Below are 19,548 nucleotides of genomic sequence, written 5' to 3'. Positions count from 1 at the left end.
GTGCACAGGGGCATCACCATGCTGGAACAGGTTTGGGTTTCCAAGTTCAAGCGAATGCAAAGTCTTTTTATAGCGCATCTAAAGACACAATTGAGTGTCTCCAGCTTTGTGGTAACAGTTTGGAAAAGAACCACATATAGCAGGAAAAGTCAGGTGACCCAATACTTTGGCAATATAGTGTGTATATATATATACACTTCCACCTCGTCCTTATTTAAAAAAACCTGTAGTCTGGTAACCTTTTTTGAAGAACTGTTTGAATCTGCCGTGTGTGTGTGTGTGTGTGTGTGTGTGTGTGTGTGTGTGTGTGTGTGTGTGTGTGTTTACAGTTGGACGTCATCATCGCAGATCTGGACGGAGGCACGGTGACTATCCCGGAGTGTGTCCACATATCTCTGCTGCCTGAGCCTCTTCTGCAGCACACACAGGCGGTGCTCTCCATGGTAACCCCCCTTTCTCCTCTAACACACACTCCGATCACTGTACTGTGACACACAGCACTGAACCACCTGCTTATGTTTAAATTACACTAAGCTGATGTGTCTCTGAGTCTCTCTCTCTCTCTCTCTCTCTCTCTCTCTCTCTCTCTCTCTCTCTCTCTCTCTCTCTCTCTCTCTCTCTCTCTCTCTCTCTCTCTCTTTTCCCCCCGATCGACAATTTGAGGTTTTGGCGCCGACTGAAAAGCACAAACCGCAGATCTGTTGTGAATTTTGTAGACGAAAGTGTTGAAATTCTAGGAGCAAGGTGCACACATCCAGCACACAAACGTTTCATTTCATGCTTTAGATTTCCATCTTTTTATATCTTTGAGCGCCTTCTTGTTTAAACGCTTATCTCCATACGGAGGCTTCGTTCCAAAGACAGACCCCGTCACGTGACTCGGCTTCTTCCATATTTGTAGGGTTTTCCAGGAACTCGTTTTATAGTTGTTGTAGAGTTTATAATAGGGTCATAAATTTCACTATCAGACTGTGGGGTTCATGTGTATAACAAGGAACAGTGGGAGGAAATGTTTCATTTGTTTTTTTTTTATTATTATTTATTTTTATTGGTGTATGATGGGATTATTGGGTTTGCCAGTGACCAGCTCATAAATGTTTACAACGTACAACAAAAAAAGTTCATAACAAAAATTGTAGTAACATTACCGCATTTGGCAGATTTCCTTATCAAACGCGACTGCAGTGGCAGCATGGTGGTGCTGGAATTTGAACTCGACCTTCACTTCCACAGTTCAACATCTTGATTGCCACTGACCAGCTCATGAACATTCACACAACAGGAAGTTCATGGAAAAAAAAACCTTCCCTGTACAGTATATTCAGATTTTTGTTATTAATATTATTATTTATCAATTTAATAATAAACATGCTGGAGTTAATTGTCTTAACAACCAGATTAAAAACAATCCTACATTCATAAATTCACATTAAAAAAAAAAAATCAAAATAATATTTAAATGAGTATGCAAATTTATTTTTAATTAAACAAAGCCTCATTTGAATATAGTATAGTAATTTTTATGGAATTCCCTTTTTTTCCCCATGTACAGTGTGTATAAATGGATTAATAATCCTACATTAATCTTTTCATAATATAATATATCTATATACGCATCATGTACGATTTTGGATTTATTTTTAATCCAAATGTATGCATGTTTAAGCCTCATTTGCATAAATTTTTTTATTATTGATTTTTTGAAGAATGTAGGGGATTCTAACTCATGAGCATATGTGCACCCAGAAGTTCATAAAAAAAAATCTATATTGATGATTTATTACATGTCTATGTTTTCAATGTTTTATTGAGTATACATATGTATTTTAAGATAAACAACGCTTTATTTGCATTGCCAATTTTTGGAAATTATTCCAATGCATAATCTATTTCTACTAAATCTACTTTGTGTCATAACTCTGATAAACTTCTGTTTGGATTGTACAAATTGTTAGGTGTGTTCTAGGTTCTTTATGTGTTTATGTAAGAAATAATGACCTTTTTTTCAAGCCTGTGCAAAGGCAGTATTTTCTCGACTTGCTCAGAAATCCCCTCAGCACCACGTGCTCGCTTTTGAAACGTCCCGCTTTTAAATTGAAAGCACCGCAGTTGTTTGTTTAGAGTTGTGTAAGAGATGAAATATAATAGCTGTCGGGTTTTTTTTCTTCACGTTGATGGGAATGAGCTCGCCCTTGCGAACGGGATTTTCCTTTTGGGTGCTGGAGTTGTGTTGTGGTGTTGGGAATATCTTTTGGTCTCATTCAGAGGGAATGATTCGATTCCGTATGCCAGCTACTTGCCGTAATTGGTGCGTTTGCCGCATACGACCAGAGAAAGTGAAAGGATGAAGGAGTATGAAGTGCTTTATGAGTTTAGAATGAAAGCCAGAATGTCTGTCTGTCTCTCTCTCTCTCTCTCTCTCTCTCTCTCTCTCTCTCTCTCTCTCTCTCTCTCTCTACACAACAGTGCACTGGTCTGTTTTCTCTCTCAGTGGCTCTCTGACAGAAGTCAGTGTGCTGCTATTTTTCCTCTCTCTGTAGAAACTAATGGAAACTTTTGATTGATTTTTTATTTTTATTTATTTATTTTTTTTTTTTTAACTCGTTCCTTTTTAATTTACCGAAAGCATAAAATCAAGTCATACACGCCATGCAAGAACAAGTCAGTCTAGAAAATAGAAAATATATTAGCAAAGAAAAATGAATTTTTTACAACGGTCTTTGGTTTCTTTTTCTTTTTTTACAATTTCTTCGCTGCACAAGCACATGGCCAAAGTTCTATAATCATATCATTTAGTTAATTTCCCTCTCTCTCAATTTTTTATTTTTATCTTTATTTATTTTTTTGCGCAAAAGAACTTGGCCACAAGTTCTTTATCATATAAAGGTTTCCTTTTTTTCTTCTATTCTTTTTTTTTTTTTTAAATACGTTGCCAAAGTTCATCATAATACAAAAGAAATGCTCTTCAGATAAATGCAGCGTGACGGAAACCAAAGTGCGCTCAATCACAAATTGACAGGTTGTTGCTCCACACAAGTCAGGTGACTGATATTAAACACGTACATGAGCTAAAATTAGCACTGAGCACAACTAGCTGTAAGGCTGTAGGTAAATATAGCACACATTAATCGCATTTTTTCTGATGATTTGCATATAACCGATGTGTAAACGCCACTTGATGTCGATATTGTGGTAGACTACTAATCGTGCAGACATGTTTACATCAGTTCGCACAAGCCTACATGAATAAAAGGTCATGTGATCTCGATTGTGGCATCTGGTTCGTGTGTTTTTTGGGTGGAGTTTTGATGTGGATGCTTGTGCTGCCTAGGTGCTGGATCCGGAGCTGTCTGTAGCAGATCACGCTTTCCCTCCGTCCTCCACGCAGCCCTCGCCAGTAAGGATCCAGGTACGATACTGTAAAGCTCACACTTTTACACAACGATGGATCTCCACTGATCTGACACCATTGTCTTCTGCCCTGTAGGACAAAGAGGTCCGTGCCGTGTTTCTGTGGCTCTTCGCGCAGCTTTTCCATGGATATCGCTGGTGTCTGCATATCATTCGTATTCACCCCGAGCCGGTCATTCGCTTCCATAAGGTCCTGCTGCGACTAGAACTTGCCTCACACAGACTTTTTTTTTTTCTGTATTTTCTTTTCATTGCAATTTTTTTTCTGTTTTTCTCTCCAGGCTGCTTTTCTGGGTCAGCGAACGCTCTCCGAGGACGACTTCCTGATGAAGGTGCTGGACGGCATGGCGTTTGCGGGCTTCGTGTCTGAGCGAGGGCCGCCGTACAGACCCACGGACCTGTTTGACGATGTGAGATTTGGATCGGTCGTTAGAAAAGTACCCTGCCGTATTGATGCGATGAGCGCGTTTTTATTTTATCCGTCTGTTTCGTTTTCACGTAGCTCATCGCCAACCAGGTGGAGCGAATCCGGCGCGAGCAGAACGACCTGCACAAAGTGATGAACCACATCAAGGAGCTGGCCGAGCATTTATTCAAAAACGTATGTCCCTGTTTCTACCTCTGCACCTCTCAGATCCTTGATGCCTCAGTGTAATTAATGAGTTTGGATGAATTCGAGGTCAACCAATAGTGGATTTTACCGATACCGATATATATATATATACACTACATTGGCAAAAGTTTGCGGACACCTGGTCATAAATATGGTATGTGATTTTTCCACATTAAGTCCCAATTTGCTCTTATAATTCCCTCCACTCTTCTGGGAAGATGTTTCACTGGATTCCACTGCTTGTGCAGATTTGTGCTTATCAGCCACGTGGGTGTGAGTAAAGTCAGGTACTGATGTAGATGATGTAAGGATGTCTGGGGTGCAATCAGGGTTCCAATTCATCCCCAAGATGCTCTATAGCAGGAGATCTTCCACTCCAACTCATGCAAATCATATCTTCATGAAGGACAAGGGGACATTGTCATGGTGGAGCAGGTTCGAGTCTCCTAGTTCTAAAGAAGGGAAACTTTCATGCTACTGCTTCCAAAGAAATCCTTTACAATTGTGTGCCTTCAACATTTGCGATAACAGTTTGGGAAAGAACCACATGTGGCTGGGAAAACCAGGTGCCCTAATATAGGTTATCGTATTCGCCGATAACCTATAGTTTTTAAAATGGATATGCAATAATAAAAAAAAAGAACAAACATGCATAACACATCATGCAAAAAAGTACTGAAATTTATTACAAAAATAAAAAAAACAGTACAGAATTATGAAAAGGTGCTAAATGAAATAAATCTGAATAAATATATGAATGAATAGAATTATATTATTAATAAATTATAAATAAAAAATATAAAACAAACAGCACATGGTGCCAGTTATTCGCCACTAGAGGCCACTCTCATAATGACCCGGAAAAACTATTGGTGTGGATTTTTTGCCAATTGTTCCAGCCGATTAATCTGAAAAACTGATGATTTGGTCGACCTCTGGTATGTTTTGTGTAGTCTATTGCATAGTGATCTTAACTCCAGGTTTGTGTGTGGAAAAAAAAACTAATGTTGATAGTAACAGTAGTGTTAACACTTGGGCACAATGGGGAAGTAGAGCGCCTGTGAAAATAGTATTTATTGTGTATTTTCACTCAGTAATTGACAGTGTGACTTCCTTCTTCATGCCAACTTCCTGAAAGGGACTAGTACAATTTGCTCTTTTTAATGTTTTCCCATTGATTACTGTGAAAGAGTGACCAAAGTATTTCTGTGCCAAAAGAACTCCTTCTGGGTTTGGAATGTTTTTCCGCCAGAGTATGGCTTTTTTTTCACGCCATGAAGGGCAGATTTCCTTGTATGGGTTTTAGAAGTTTTAAGAAAACATGATTTCTTCCACATTTGCAAATCTGCTTAGAAACAAAAAAAATATATTTTAAAAGCAAACTTTTTTTTTTTTTTTTTGGTTATTTGGTTCGTTTTTTTGCACATCTGCAAATCCGTCTGTCTGTCAGTTGTCTTTTTCTTTTCTGTCTGGTTTTCTTTCGGCTGTTTATGTATGTCTCTCTCTGTCTGTCTGTCCGATTATCTGTCTTTCTCTCCACGCAATTTTAAGTTTAAAGTACTTTATTGCCAAAACTGTCTACATACAATTTTGCCAAAGCAAAATAAATAAATATATATATATATATATATATATATATATATATATATATATATATATATATATATATGAATCAATACAAAAGTATCAAAATGCACAATGTTGATAAATAAAATATGAACATTTATAATTTAAATTTACATATAAATAAATGAAGTGAAATGGGGAATTATTTGGCACTAATAATTACAGATGTCTGTCTGTTTATCCACCCAGCTGTCTGTCTCTATTTTCCTGTTTGTATATCTGTTTGTCTGGTTCCCTGGTGGTCTAGTGGTTAGGATGCGGCGCTCTCACCGCTGCGGCCCGGGTTCGATCCACTCTTAGTGCAGGTCCCAAGCCCGGATAAATGGGGAGGGTTGCGTTAGGAAGGGCATCCAGCGTAAAAACGTGCCAAATCCAACATGGGGATGATCCACTGTGGCGACCCCTGATGGGAGAAGCCGAAAGAAAGTTTTATGTCTGTTTATTTGTCTACTCTGGTCTGTCTGTCTGTCTCTCTGTCTCCCTTTACTTTTTTCTATTCATTCATCTGTCACTTTATTACTTTTCCTATCCGTCTGTCTGTTTATCCTGCTATCGATAATTATTAGTTTTTATTACATTTTTGTGGAATAACATCCTGTCCAGCCATTTATCTACTTTACTTTGTAGGAAAAGATTGAAACAGACAAAACGAGACAAACTTTTCTGCTAAATCAGTAGTGTGCTACATAGTGTTTGATTGCAAACGATTATTTCTATACATTACAATGATATAATAATAATAATCTTTACTTTACATCGCACCTTTCAAAGTAGCATCTGAAAGTGCTTTTCAAGCAAAGAAGAAAAAATTTAATTAAGAATAATGAAACTAATAAGAAAAATAATAATGAAAAGACATAAACATCACAAAAATAACAAAAATCACCTAAAAGCTGTCCAGAAAAAGTGAGTTTTAAGAGGAGATTTAAAAACAGTAAAAGACTCGGCCTGTCTAATCTCAGTGGGGAGAGAATTCCACAGCTTTGGTGCGTGTGAGGAAAAAGCCTGATCACTCATTGAGCGTAAACGGGTAGGAGGAACAACCAAAAGACCGGAATCAGAGGAGCGGAGATCACGCCTTGGAGTACCATGTACCAGGCCCCGTACCATGCAATTTTAAAATCAATCCAGAAACTAAAAGGGAGTCAACGCAATGATTCCAACATGGAGAAATATGTTTACCAGTCCTGGTCTTACTCAGAATCCTCGCAGCTGAATTTTGGACAACCTGTAGTTTGTTTAATGTATACGTTTGTATATAAAAGTAATTTGATATTTAAGGACTTTTAAAGCAACATTCATGCTTCTTCTGGAAACTGTTCATTATCTGTTTCTTTTCTCGGCTCTATCTCATATCTCCTACAGGAGAACCCGTACCCTGCAGTAGCCATGCACAAAACTCAGCGCTCAGCGTTGGACAGTCCTCAGTCTCAGATCCCTGTGTCTCTGACCCCCTTTCCGTTCCTGGACGAGGTCTCTGTCCAGCTGTTTATCGATCACGCAGCTGCTAAGCTCATATCGGCGCCCCCTGTGGTCAAATCTGAGCTGAAGGAGATGGCGCCCTCAGGCCCTCCCCTAGGTGAGTGCGCGCACCGGTGTGATACGTCTCGACGTTTCATACACTTGTTCTTCCCTGACCCTAAATGACTCCTGCTGACCCGTACGCCATTAGCGCTACGGTCTCCGAGTTGTAAAACAGTAGTGGATCGCGCAGAAGGAAATAGTGTGATTTGCTCCACTGTGATTTGGGCCGAGACGGAAGGGAGGAGGTTGGGAAATTTTTTGGGGAGTCACAAATAGATACCAAAGCAATGAGGAAAACTGGAACTTGATCAGGTTTTTAAAAAAGTAAAAAATAAACGAATAGATGAATATACATAAATGTATTTTGAGGTGGAGGAGCAGGTAGAAAACCAATTCCACGACATTTCATCCTCTTCTGTTTTTGTCCTGCCTGTAGGTGATACCGTGGACAGAAACGGCAGCGTCCTGGCAAACAGTGCGCGGAGGCTGGAGGTCGTCAGGAACTGCATCATGTACATCTTTGACAACAAGTTGCTGGAGGCCAAGAAGGTTCATTACAGATCACATTTCATCTGGTGATCAGATTTAGTTTGGTGGGGTATTCTGATGTCATATTCGCACGTGTGTGTGTGTGTGTGTGTGTAGTTGATGCCGGCGGTGTTGCGGGCGCTGAAAGGGCGTGCAGCTCGTGTGTGTTTGACTCAGGAGCTGAACCAGCATGTGCTGCAGAACAGAGCCGTGCTGGATGACCAGCAGTTCGACTACATTGTGCGCATGATGAACTGCGCGCTGCAGGTTCTGCTGAGATTTTCACTCTCCTCACCTTCACCACCTCCACCTCCTCACAGCTTTTCTTCCTTCACGTGTGTCTTCCTTCCTTCTTTTCTTTTCTCTTTTATTTCTGTTCCTTTATTCTTTAATTCATTTCTTTCCTTTCTTTCCTTCATTACTTTCCATTCATTTTTTGCCCTTCCTTCCCTCCTTCCTTCCTTCCTTCCTTCATTTGTTCCTTCTTTTTTCGCCTTATTTACTTATTTCCTATTCTTTTATTTGTCCTTTCTTCCTTTTCTCCTCCTTCTTGCCTTTCTTCCTTCGGTCATTCTTTTCTTTCTTCCATCCTTCCTTCTTCCCTCCCCTCCTTCCTTCTGTTTTTCCTCCTGTTCTTCCTTTCTTAGTTTTTTTCTTTGATTTGTATTGTGTATGTCTGTTTATACATATCTGTATGTGTGTAAATGCATATATCATGGAAATTGCCTTATGTAACTTGCTGTGTGTGTGTGTGTGTGTGTGTGTGTGTGTGTGTGTGTGTGTGTGTGTGTGTGTGAAAACAGGACTGCTCTCACATGGATGAACATGGCATTGCAGCAGCTCTCCTGCCCCTCGTCACTGCTTTCTGTCGGGTACGTTCACATCACATCAAAATCACATCCAGACATGGCATCACATGACAGCAAATCACATGACATGATCACATGGCATCACATGACACGCCATCACATCAGCCACAACACACCACAGCTACGTCTCAGACTGAGGCCACCTTTTCTTCACACACTCATCGACAGGACGATCAGCCGTGCAGTGATGTGATTCAGACCACAACATACTGTTACTATGAGCTGCTGATTATCACGTGACGAATAAACGTGATCAGTGACCGAGAATCCAGTCCCTCAGTCCATTCAGTATTTACTGTCGTCTTCTCTTCTCTTCCTTTTTTTTTAAAATTTTTTCTTTTATTGCATATTGCTTTACTTCCTTATCTGCATTCCTTTGATATTTTAATTATTCCTTCTCTTCTCTTTCCTTCCCTCCATCCTTCCGTCCCCCATTTTGTCTGTACACCTTTTCTTCCTTCCTCCCACCCTTCCTTCCTTTCTTGCTTCCTATATTTCTTCTGCACACTTTTTCTTGCTTCCTACCTTAATTCCTTCTACCCCCCCCTCCTGTCTTCCTCCCTATCTTTCTTTCGTTCCTTCTGTTTATCCTTCCTTAAGTTTTCTCAGTGCTCTACATCAGTGCAGTACAGCAGTTCAGTGTGGTTGTATTTAGACTCTGACTGGATTTGAGGTCTGTGTCTCTTTAAGGAAAATGTGCACGTGGCTGTTCTGCTCTCAGACTGAGCGAGACACTGATAACTCATGTAACTTTACTGTCTGCGCACTTTTTAGAAATGTGTGTGTATGAGATGGAGAAAGTTCCTTTAACCTTTAGGCAAGTTAATTTTATGCCTACCACCAACCACAGTTTATTCCTCCGACTTTTTTCCTCTCCTCTCACACATACCAGACTCTGCAACCCAGTCAGCAGCTTTACTGAGCCTCTAAACATCTGTTTCTAATTGCGTGTATGTGTGTGTGTTGCAGAAACTTGGTGGAGGCATCACTCAGTTTGCATACAGCTGTGTGCAGGATCACATGGTGTGGACCAACATGCAGTTTTGGGAGGCCATGTTTTACAGCGATGTACAGAACCATATCAGAGCTCTTTATCTGGAGACAGACGAGCGAGCCACAGCAGGATCTGTAAGAACACATCGTCTTTTAGCTCGACAGCTTCGACAGAATAATTCGACCAATACATACATTTCATTGAATCATAAATAACGTAGGTGAAGAGGGCAGGATTGCGTTCCAATTAATTCCAGAGGTTTTAATTAGGGTTGAAGTCTGAGCTACGGCAGGTTGCTCAAGATTTTCCACTCCAACCCGTGTCAAGCATATCTTCATGGAGCTGGCTTTGTGTACAGGGGTAGTACTACTAGTCCAAGTGAGGAGAAGATTTATTGCTACCACATCCAATGACAATCCTGTACAGAAGAGCAGTATAGTGTATAGTGTAACTATATCTGTAATACCATAATAATGGTGGCATTTCCACATCAGACTTTAATCACCTTTAATAATCTCTGTACTTTATTTACCCCGACATCTCTGCCTCTCATTTTTCCTCTTTCTGAGGATGAGGATGGTGCGGGCAGGCCGGAGCAGCTCAGCGCGCTGGAGATGGCGTCGGAGCAGACACGCCTGTGGCCGACTTTGAGCAAAGAGTGTCAGCAGGAACGCGTGCAGAAGGAGGAGAGCACCGTGTTCAGCCAGGCCATCCACTACGCCAACCGCATGAGCTACCTGCTGCTGCCGCTCGACACCAGCAAGAACCGCCTGCTGCGCACCACCGGCCTGGCCGAGGTCGAGAGCGTCAGCAACAGCTTCGTCACTAACAGGTCAGGGAAACTCACAACACAACCGTTGTAGAATCTGGAAGTCGAGTCGCGTTAGCTGGAGTTTTATCTGCCTGGATCGAGGTTTTTGATCGTAACTTATATTTACACGGTGATGGATGAAGTACACAAAGTGAAATATTATTCTAGTAAAAGTGCAGCAGAAGAAAACGAGAAAAGAAAGAATATAAAGAAATAAAATTTGATTAATAGAACGCTAATAATTATACAATTTCTGGTATCAGTACTTCACTATTTATTCTTTACTTTCACTTATTACATTTTCACACAAACATCTGTACTTTCTACTTCTTACATTTTTAAACCAGCCTCGTTACTAAATTTAAATTTTTTAGTTGATCTGATCATCATCTTTTCTCTGCTTGTGTTCTATATGGTGGTTGTTTAGCCTGGACACATTAATTAGACAACAAAGTGTGTAATTCTTTTGTATTAATATATTAATATGAAGTGAAGTCCAGTTACCAGCGTGACACTAAAACATGTAGTAGTAATGATTACTTTTTACTTAAGTACATGTCAGAGCCCAAATTTCTTTACTTTAACAGTAATAAAGGATAGTCAGGTCTTTAACTTTTACCCAAATCTTTTAAAACATAACTATCTGTACTTCTACTTGAGTGAAGGATGTGTGTACTTTTTTCCATCTCTCGCTCTAAACCTTCTTTTTCAAATACTTAAAAAAAAAAAAAAGGCCACGTGTGTCGAGCCAGGAGTTTCTTCCATCATTTATTCCTCTCTAAATGTTCTGCTTGCTGTTGAACTGATGCTGAACTGCATCAGTAGAAACCATCAAACGCCAATCAGAACAAGTTTAAACCCCAGCGTGCGCTCGACCCTGATTGGTGGATTGCTGCGGTTTCAACCAATTACGTTTTTATCCTCATAAATAAAAAGGAACGACTGAATTCGCAAGATGTAGTTGAGTAAAAAGTCAGATATTTGACTTGAAAATGTAGTGAAGTTAAAGTCTCCCCAAATAGAAACACTTCAGTAAATTTCAGATACGTGACGAAACTACAACTGAGCCATTGCGGATCAAGGGCCTTGCTCAAGGGCCCCATCATTGGTAACTTGATGGTGCTGTGATTTAAACTTACCGAGCTACCACCTTCCTATACTATACTTCTATACACTCTCTCCTTCACTGGGTAGTTACAGTCTAACGATTTCTTTTCCTCTTAAACCCCTCGACCCTCGAGCATACAAATCTGTGGAACCCAACTTTCCTCAGACTGAAGAAGCGTGAAATGTCATGTGGACTTAAAAATAAAAAAGATCTAAATTTTAGGCCCTAAAACGGCTTAAATGCACTGTTCTAGATCTTAAATCATTTTATACTGGTCTTTTCCGATGTCCATCAGCGCTTCCTCTAATACTCATGGAAATGCTCCCGCGGCATTTTAGAATGTTTTTGTTTTAGTTTGTAGTTCTTTGTTTTGCCAGTCAAAATATAATTCGCTGTATTACGACTGCAAATGAGACCAACATGCAACAGCCAAACAGCTTCTCAATCTCGGATTGTACCACAGACGTAAAAAGATTTTAGTGATACTTAGTTTGAAAACAGTTGAGTTTAGGGCTCTGTAAAAGCTAGCCGCTAACAACGAATTAGCATGTGCTTAAAAAGGTCTTAAAAAAGTCTTTAGTTTGACTTGGTGAAACCTGCAGAAAGCCTCCTGAGAATCTTCACACACAAAGTTGTCAAAGTGCTGTGGTATTCGCGGAGAGTTCGCGAGGCCGAATAAGGACAAGCCGCTCCGTCATACGACTCGCTTACCGACATTATCCTGAGCATGCAAACACACCGAGCTGTAAATCCGTGAACACACCAAAACAAACAGAGATACGGCCAATTCGTCTCATAGCGACTGGAAAGAAAGAAACAGACGTCTCACGTGGACTCGAACGCTTATTCATAACACACAGACCACACCTCATTGGATTTAGTACTAGAAAACTAGGCCTGGCGCACTGACTTGTGTGTTTCTAATGTGTGTGTGTGTGTGTGTGTGTGTGTGTGTGTAGCATCGCAGGCAGTATGGCCGAAAGCTACGACACCGAGAGCGGCTTTGAGGACGCCGAGAGCTCCGACGTGGCCAATTCGGTGGTTCGCTTCATCAACCGCTTTGTAGACAAAGTGTGCAATGAGAGCGGCGTGACCAACGAACACCTGAAGGCCCTTCACATCATGATACCAGGTAGAAACGGCTTCACCGGGCGGACGCCGTCTAAACCCTCTCGATCTGACTTTCGCTTAATCCGGTGCGTTTTCCGCCCCCAGATATCGTTCAGATGCACATCGAGACGTTGGAAGCGGTCAACCGAGAGAGCAAGAGGCTGCCTCCTATCCAAAAGGTAACCAACTCAAAATTTTACATTGGGCTCGACTCCACAGACAGGCACGCCCACGCCCACACCCACCTATAGCACCCCCCACCACCATCACCACCACAGAGTCAGAGTGCCCCAGCAGGTACGTGTGTGTGACAACACACTAGAGTGGTGCATGCTGGGCTTTTTTTTTTTATTAGTCCTTCCACCCTTCTCTCACTTTCACCCCCTGCTGGAATGAGCACAAAGTCTAATACCATCCGATTCTGCTGTTTCTCAGTGATTTAATAGCAACGTTTGCCCCCTATATGTATGTGGAATGTGGCTGGAGCCCACCTGGTTAAAGTTTGTCTCTAAGAACTCGCCCGTAAGGCATTGCACATCCTTGGCTTTTTTGTTTTTGCCATTAACAGGAAACAACGCAACACATTATTACACTCGGTCTGGAGGCTTCATTCTTATTAGCCTTTAAATATGCTGTGGGCCGATAAAACCACACGTCGTGTTTTTTCTGTTGCACAACAAAAGCAAAAACAACGGTATTAACAATGCAGAAATGTGATGGTGTGACGTGTTCAAAGGCGTCTTGGGACGTTTTCCCACCAAGTTCAACTCCTGTATCGGTGACATCCCAACAGCCTGGATTAGGGAGGTGCATAGCCGACGATACATTAAAGATCTAAATGAAGCAGCTACCAATGCGATGCGATGCGATTCACCACCAGTAGGATGCAGCACGATGCGATTCAATGCAGTATGATACGATGGAAAAAGTATGATGCCCTGCAATTCAATACGTTTATTTCTTTGGTTCAGACAGACCGCAAATCATAAATTTACTCTTTCACAAACAGGATTTTGCAGAAAAAGTAAAAAGACGAAATAAAACCAGACGCTCTTCTACTGTTCTGTCTCCGGGAAGATGCATCTCTACCTCTGCCATGTTAATCTGTATTCTATAACGAGAATAAAAAAACATAGACGCCTTTCTATTATTAATTATATATAAATAAATAGTTTTTTTATCTATGCAAATATGTTAAAAATGATGCACCGGGGTACAAATGCCAAGTATTCTATAAACACTTTTAAAAAATCTATGCATCCCATCGTTTACTTTTATGCAGATGCACTGATTAGAATCGCTAAATCTTACCATCCTTATTGTGGATGGACCTCTGGAGCTAGCTGAGAAGAATTCACGGTGGTGTGTAACCCATGGCTCAGAGTTTCCTCACTACTTTTAATTAGATGTACAGAGCAAGAGAAAGAGCTGCACACACACTTCTTCACTTCGAAAATTAGTTTTCCTCACATTGTCTTGTGCACTTGATTTGTCCAAATGGTGTCCTTCAGAAATCACGAGCGTTTCAGCATTTCTATTAGACATCCTCACAGCGCCAACTAGTGTCCATGCCAGGCGACTCGTCTGTGTGATACTTACTGCACACCCTTTCTAACACTTAAGTCATTTGTCTACAATAATTGTCTACTACAGTTAATAGTTCTTAAGAAGTTTCCAGAAAACTTTAGGTACCCGAACGGTTCCTGGAACTTAATGAAAATGTGCCTGGTGTGTGTGTGCTTTCATTTATTTATTTTTTGCTGTGCGTGTTGGCATGATCATTTTAGAGGACTCGTCGTGTGTCTAATTAATCAATTATTATATTAAAAAATGCTTATTTTTAATAGTTAATGTTGAACAAAAAAAAATCTGAAATAAATAACTGGAATGAGTTTTTTTTTTTTTTTTTTTTTTGTCTCAGCCCAAGCTCTTGAGGCCCACTCTCTTAGCGGGTGAGGAGTTTGTGATGGATGCTATGCGTGTGCACCTCCTGTCAGATGGCCGAGACGAGGCCACGGGGGTAAGGGGCGGTCCTCCACTCCTGCCTGCTGAGGGTGCCATCTTCCTCACCACCTACAGGATCATCTTCAAGGGCACACCCAACGACCCGCTGGGTAGGAGAACACTGGTCTCACACACACACACACACACACACACACACACACACACACACACACACACACACACGCTCTGCGTGACTCTACACACACAATATTTAGACTAATGTTGTGTTCTATATTTGATCAATTATACCTATAATGTCTGATATATTTTCAATTTAATATAATTGACCAATTAAAGTAGAGTATGCGAATATCATGCACACACACTTACATTTCACAGACTTTTAATTAGCTTGTGTGTATTGAATCAGCCTAACATTGTGTGTGTGTGTGTGTGTGTGTGTGTGTGTGTGTGTGTGTGTATGTGTATGTTTGTGTGCGTCTTTTTACGGGTCTTTTTGTATGTATGTGTGTCGGTGAATGTCTGTGCTGTGTGTGTGCGCCCAGTTGCAGAGCAGGTTGTGACGCGCTCCTTCCCCGTGGCCTCCCTCACTAAGGAGAAGAAACTTCAATCAGGCAATTTACCTGTAGACCAGTTTGTACAGGAGGGTCTGCAGCTCCGCTCCTGTACCTTTCAGGTGCTGCACACACACACACACACACACACACACACACACACACTTTCCACTTCCTGTACTTCCTCTCACTTCACTTACTCACCCCCTCTCTCTCTCTTCTCTCTCCTCCACAGTTGATGAAGATAGCGTTTGATGAGGAGGTGGCGTCAGACCTCGCCGAGGTTTTCCGGAAGCATATTCACAAACTGCGATACCCTCAACACGTCCACGGCACTTTTGCCTTCACCGTGGGTCAGTCAGCCAAGATAATGGTGGAGCACAAGACCAAGGACAAAAACCAGTCTCTAAAGTGGGTTTCTCTCTCACACTTACACTTACATTCACACACACACACACACACACACACACACACACACACACCAGATTTAGTGTGATTAAATCGTTTAAACAAAAGTGAGTACACCCTGAGTGATAACAGCTGTACGATGATTTGAGAATAAGATTTGTTGCTCTCCACAAAGTCGGCTGAGGCTATAAGATGATCAGCAACACCCTGAAACTTGAGATGCAGTACAGTTCAGGGTCATACCGAGGTTTTCCAAGACGTGTTCCACTCGGAACAGACCTCACAAGGGTCCATTGAAGAATTTGAATCCCCGTGCTGTACGTCAGGTGCAGAAGTTGCTTCAAAAAACAGACGCATGAGTGCTGCAGCATTGCTTTAGAGGTTTTGAGTTAAAAGTAGCCTGTACTACTACCTGTTTTAGTGTCACGCTGGTAACTGGACGTCACATCATATTATATTACGGCTATCAATTTATTCAAATAATTAATCATGATTAATCGCATGATTATAATGAGTTAATTTACGATAAAATTATTCACACATTTTTATCTGTCCTAAATGTACCTTAATTGAATATTTTTCAAGTTTTTAATACTCTAATCAACATGGGCACGGACAAATATTGATGCTTTATGCAAATGTATGTTTATTATTCGTGAAACCAAAAATGGCACAAAAACGCGCCGACGCGTTTGTCGACCCCAGAGGGATAATTGTGTTTATAATGGTGGATTTTGGTGCTGATTTACGACTTGGTGCATCAGTAAAACAACTGTTTACTGATTAAAAATTATTTTTCGGTGGAGTTTATTTATTTATATTTAATATCTGAGAAAAGGAAGGACGTCGTGAATGAACGTGTGCTGCTTTGAAGGTTTAAACTTTGGCTCTTTTTTTAAACAAATATTTATTTATATATTTCATAAAAAATGGTCAAGCAAAAAATGTATACACAAGCAGAGAAAAGATGATGATCATGTGATCAGGAATGTCTCTGTTCTCAGTCATGTTTACATCACTGACTCCCTCTGTCTCATCCACATCAACCCCAGACTCCTTTTTGAATTCTGACTTGCTCATTGTTTGCTTAGTAAACTAGTCTACGTTTGTGATGTGTGAGAGTCAGGAAGTGATACACCAGTGGTAGATTGAAAAAGCCGTGCAATGACAGGAAACAGGTTGATGGACTAAAAATGGCACATTGAGAAGAACAAACATTGACATTTCACCAAATTACTTCAAATAAAGTAACAAGCCTGGTTTGAAAATGTAAGAAGTAGAAAGTACAGATATTTGTCTAAAAATGTAATTGAGTAAAAGTAAAAAGTGTCCAAAAAATAAATAGCAAAGTAAAGAACTGATACCAGAAAAATCTACTTAAGTACCATAACAAAGTATTTGAACTTTATTTCCCACCTCTGAGAGATAGATAGATAGATAGATAGATAGATAGATAGATAGATAGATAGATAGATAGATAGATAGAAGGATAGAAGGATAGAAGGATAGAATTTTATTATTATTTTTTGTACAAGAAGAGTGTGAAACGTGTGTTTTGCGTTTAATTCACCATGTTGTACCCGACTGCCTGTTCTTAAAACTTGACAGAACACATTGGTCAGAATGTTCGCTTTTTGCTGTACTCGCATACCTTTGAGGTCATGTTGTGTGTGTAAACTCGAACTCAGCATTCCTGATCGACTTTCCTCCTCTCCTTGTATCCATTTCCTGTAGTGGAAGTGTAAAATATAGTGGCAGGCTATCGATTCATTTATTAATTCTTTGTTTAAAGCATAAACAATAATTCTTACTTTGTCCCAGAACACAATTCCTGTGTATACAAACCCCAGGAGAAAGTGACCTGATAGACAACACATTATCTTTTCACTCTTCAGACCTTTCATCACTCTTTCTCCTGTTAATCAGTCCGAGCACTTTGTCCTTCACGGGGCTGCGTTAGAGGCTAAACAGAGCAAGCGCTGAATAATTTAACAGTGGAAATTGTGACAAGTTTTGTTCACGTTCCTCGAGGTGGAAGCTCACGTCTGTCACGCAGGTAGACATCAACCAGTTTCATCGTTCATGCTAGCGAATAAATGGAGAGTCGCAGCATGGTTTACATCCTGCCTGACCTTTTGGGTGTGTATAATAATAATGTTGGTCTTCTGTTCAGAAGGTTGTGAGTTCAAATCCTAGCATCACCAAGCAACCACTGATGGGTCCTTGAGCAAGGCCCTTAACCCTTAACTGCTCAGTTGTATAAATGAGTAAATCATTGTAAGAGGCTCTGGAGAACAACGTGTGCCAAATGCCGTAAATGTAAATGCAAACCCATTAGATAGAAAGAAAGATTGAGGAAAATTAAAGACGTGCTTTCAAACTGAAACAAAAAGTGACATTCCAAATAAATAAATAAAAGTTTCATTCAAAATGAATAAAAGACATTTAAAATAAACAGCACAGTTATAACGCAACCCGGAAAAACTATCAGAATGGATAGTTACAGGTGCTGGTTAATCGGCAAACCAGATGAATAGGTCAACCTCTAGTTAAGATTTTGGGCTTCTGATCAGAAGGTCGTGAGTTCAAATCCCAGCACCATTATTCTTTCACTGTTGAGATATTAGACAATTGTAAGTTTTTTTGGATAAAGGCACCTGCCAAATGCTATAAATGTAAATTCAAATGCATGCTCACTTTTTTTTTTATAAACTGGAGAATCCGGGTTTCTTCATTTGTTCTGAAATGACTGGTGTTGATCTTCCTATTTAAGAACCCTCTCTAAAAACCTGGTGAAGAGCGCTAAGAAGACCATCGGACGACAGTACGTGACCCGGAAGAAGTACACCCCTCCGACCTGGGAGCACCGGAGCAGTTTGCAGTCTGAAACGGACATGGATGAGATCTCTGGTATCACACGCACCGTCATACATCGTACACACACGCTGACTTTTCTGGTTCAGGTTATGATCATGTTTAGTCTTTTTATGTTTTTGGCAAATAAGCAGCTCTTTTTTCCACACAATTTTTTTATATTTTGTTGTTGCATTCAGCAGATCGAAATGTGTGTATTCTCTTACAGTGTCAGGAACATAAGTACTGATGGAAAATTAGCTAAAATTTATGGCTACTAGTTTTACTTTGTAAAATATATAAAATATAATTGTTTTATTTATTATTTTTTTAATGGCATTATTATTAAATTTTTTAAAATAAGAAAATGCGTTTGAGCTGCATATTTGTTACAGGCAATATGCGACAAATAAAATCCAATCCATTTTTTTTCCAACCTTTTTTGTTTTTTTAATCTAAATAAGCAATGAGTATGTAACTGTGTGTAACCGTGCTCTTCTGATTGGTCAGTGTCTGAGGATGTTGAGCAGAGCTCGCTCACGCTTTCCTCTACCATCCGCTCGTCTGACCGCCAGACCATGAGCAACGTCGTTGAACGCGCATGTTGCCGTGACTACCAGCGTCTGGGACTGGGCACGCTCAGTAACAGCCTGACGCGCTCGAAGAACGAGCCTTTCCGGATCTCTACTGTCAACCGCATGTACAACACCTGCAGGAGGTGAGGCCCTGGGGTCAGAGAGCCAAGAGATACATGTTCATTCTGCATTTAGGGTTTAAACATGCTAGATGAAGTGATTTATTATAATATGATGAAAAATCATTACCCTTGTTTATTCCTACTTGTTTGTCTGTATTATTTTGTGTGTGTGTGTGTGTGTGTGTGTGTGTGTGTCTCAGTTATCCGGGCCTGCTGATCGTACCACAGAACATCCCCGACTTGACACTCCAGCGCATTTCCCGCTGCTACAGACAGAGCCGCTTCCCCGTGGTGTGCTGGAGGAATTCCCGCACTAAAGCCGTGCTCCTGCGCTCGGCCGGTCTGCACGCCAAGGGAGTCGTGGGATTCTTCAAATCTCCAAACGCCCCCAGTGCAGGTCAGCACATCTGATCAACATACAAACCTCAGGGCTCCATTGCACTGCTCATGTCAATTTCAAACAAAACAAAGACACTG

General features: G+C 40.6%; 1 protein-coding gene across 8 annotated transcripts in view; it reads left to right on the top strand.

Annotated features, from left to right (window-relative positions):
• Positions 1-19,548, top strand: part of sbf1 (SET binding factor 1) — a 75,766-nt gene that overhangs the window by 35,203 nt on the left and 21,015 nt on the right. For all 8 annotated transcript variants that reach the window (XR_006928553.1, XM_046873559.1, XM_046873557.1 and 5 more), the window contains 19 exons: positions 330-443; positions 3,332-3,409; positions 3,488-3,601; positions 3,693-3,821; positions 3,914-4,012; positions 7,016-7,229; positions 7,611-7,723; positions 7,820-7,969; positions 8,506-8,574; positions 9,541-9,699; positions 10,135-10,397; positions 12,444-12,616; positions 12,700-12,773; positions 14,516-14,708; positions 15,105-15,235; positions 15,349-15,524; positions 18,295-18,431; positions 18,885-19,092; positions 19,272-19,468. Coding sequence is in view for 7 of the 8 variants with exons in the window: in XM_046873559.1 (XP_046729515.1) it covers positions 330-443; positions 3,332-3,409; positions 3,488-3,601; positions 3,693-3,821; positions 3,914-4,012; positions 7,016-7,229; positions 7,611-7,723; positions 7,820-7,969; positions 8,506-8,574; positions 9,541-9,699; positions 10,135-10,397; positions 12,444-12,616; positions 12,700-12,773; positions 14,516-14,708; positions 15,105-15,235; positions 15,349-15,524; positions 18,295-18,431; positions 18,885-19,092; positions 19,272-19,468 (2,791 nt within the window). In the remaining variant the exon portion in view is untranslated. The remainder of the gene's footprint in view (positions 1-329; positions 444-3,331; positions 3,410-3,487; positions 3,602-3,692; positions 3,822-3,913; positions 4,013-7,015; positions 7,230-7,610; positions 7,724-7,819; positions 7,970-8,505; positions 8,575-9,540; positions 9,700-10,134; positions 10,398-12,443; positions 12,617-12,699; positions 12,774-14,515; positions 14,709-15,104; positions 15,236-15,348; positions 15,525-18,294; positions 18,432-18,884; positions 19,093-19,271; positions 19,469-19,548) is intronic.

This window comes from Silurus meridionalis, chromosome 18 (genome assembly GCF_014805685.1).
Source record: "Silurus meridionalis isolate SWU-2019-XX chromosome 18, ASM1480568v1, whole genome shotgun sequence".
NCBI classification, from domain to species: domain Eukaryota; kingdom Metazoa; phylum Chordata; class Actinopteri; order Siluriformes; family Siluridae; genus Silurus; species Silurus meridionalis.
This window is presented reverse-complemented; position numbering and strand designations above follow the sequence as displayed.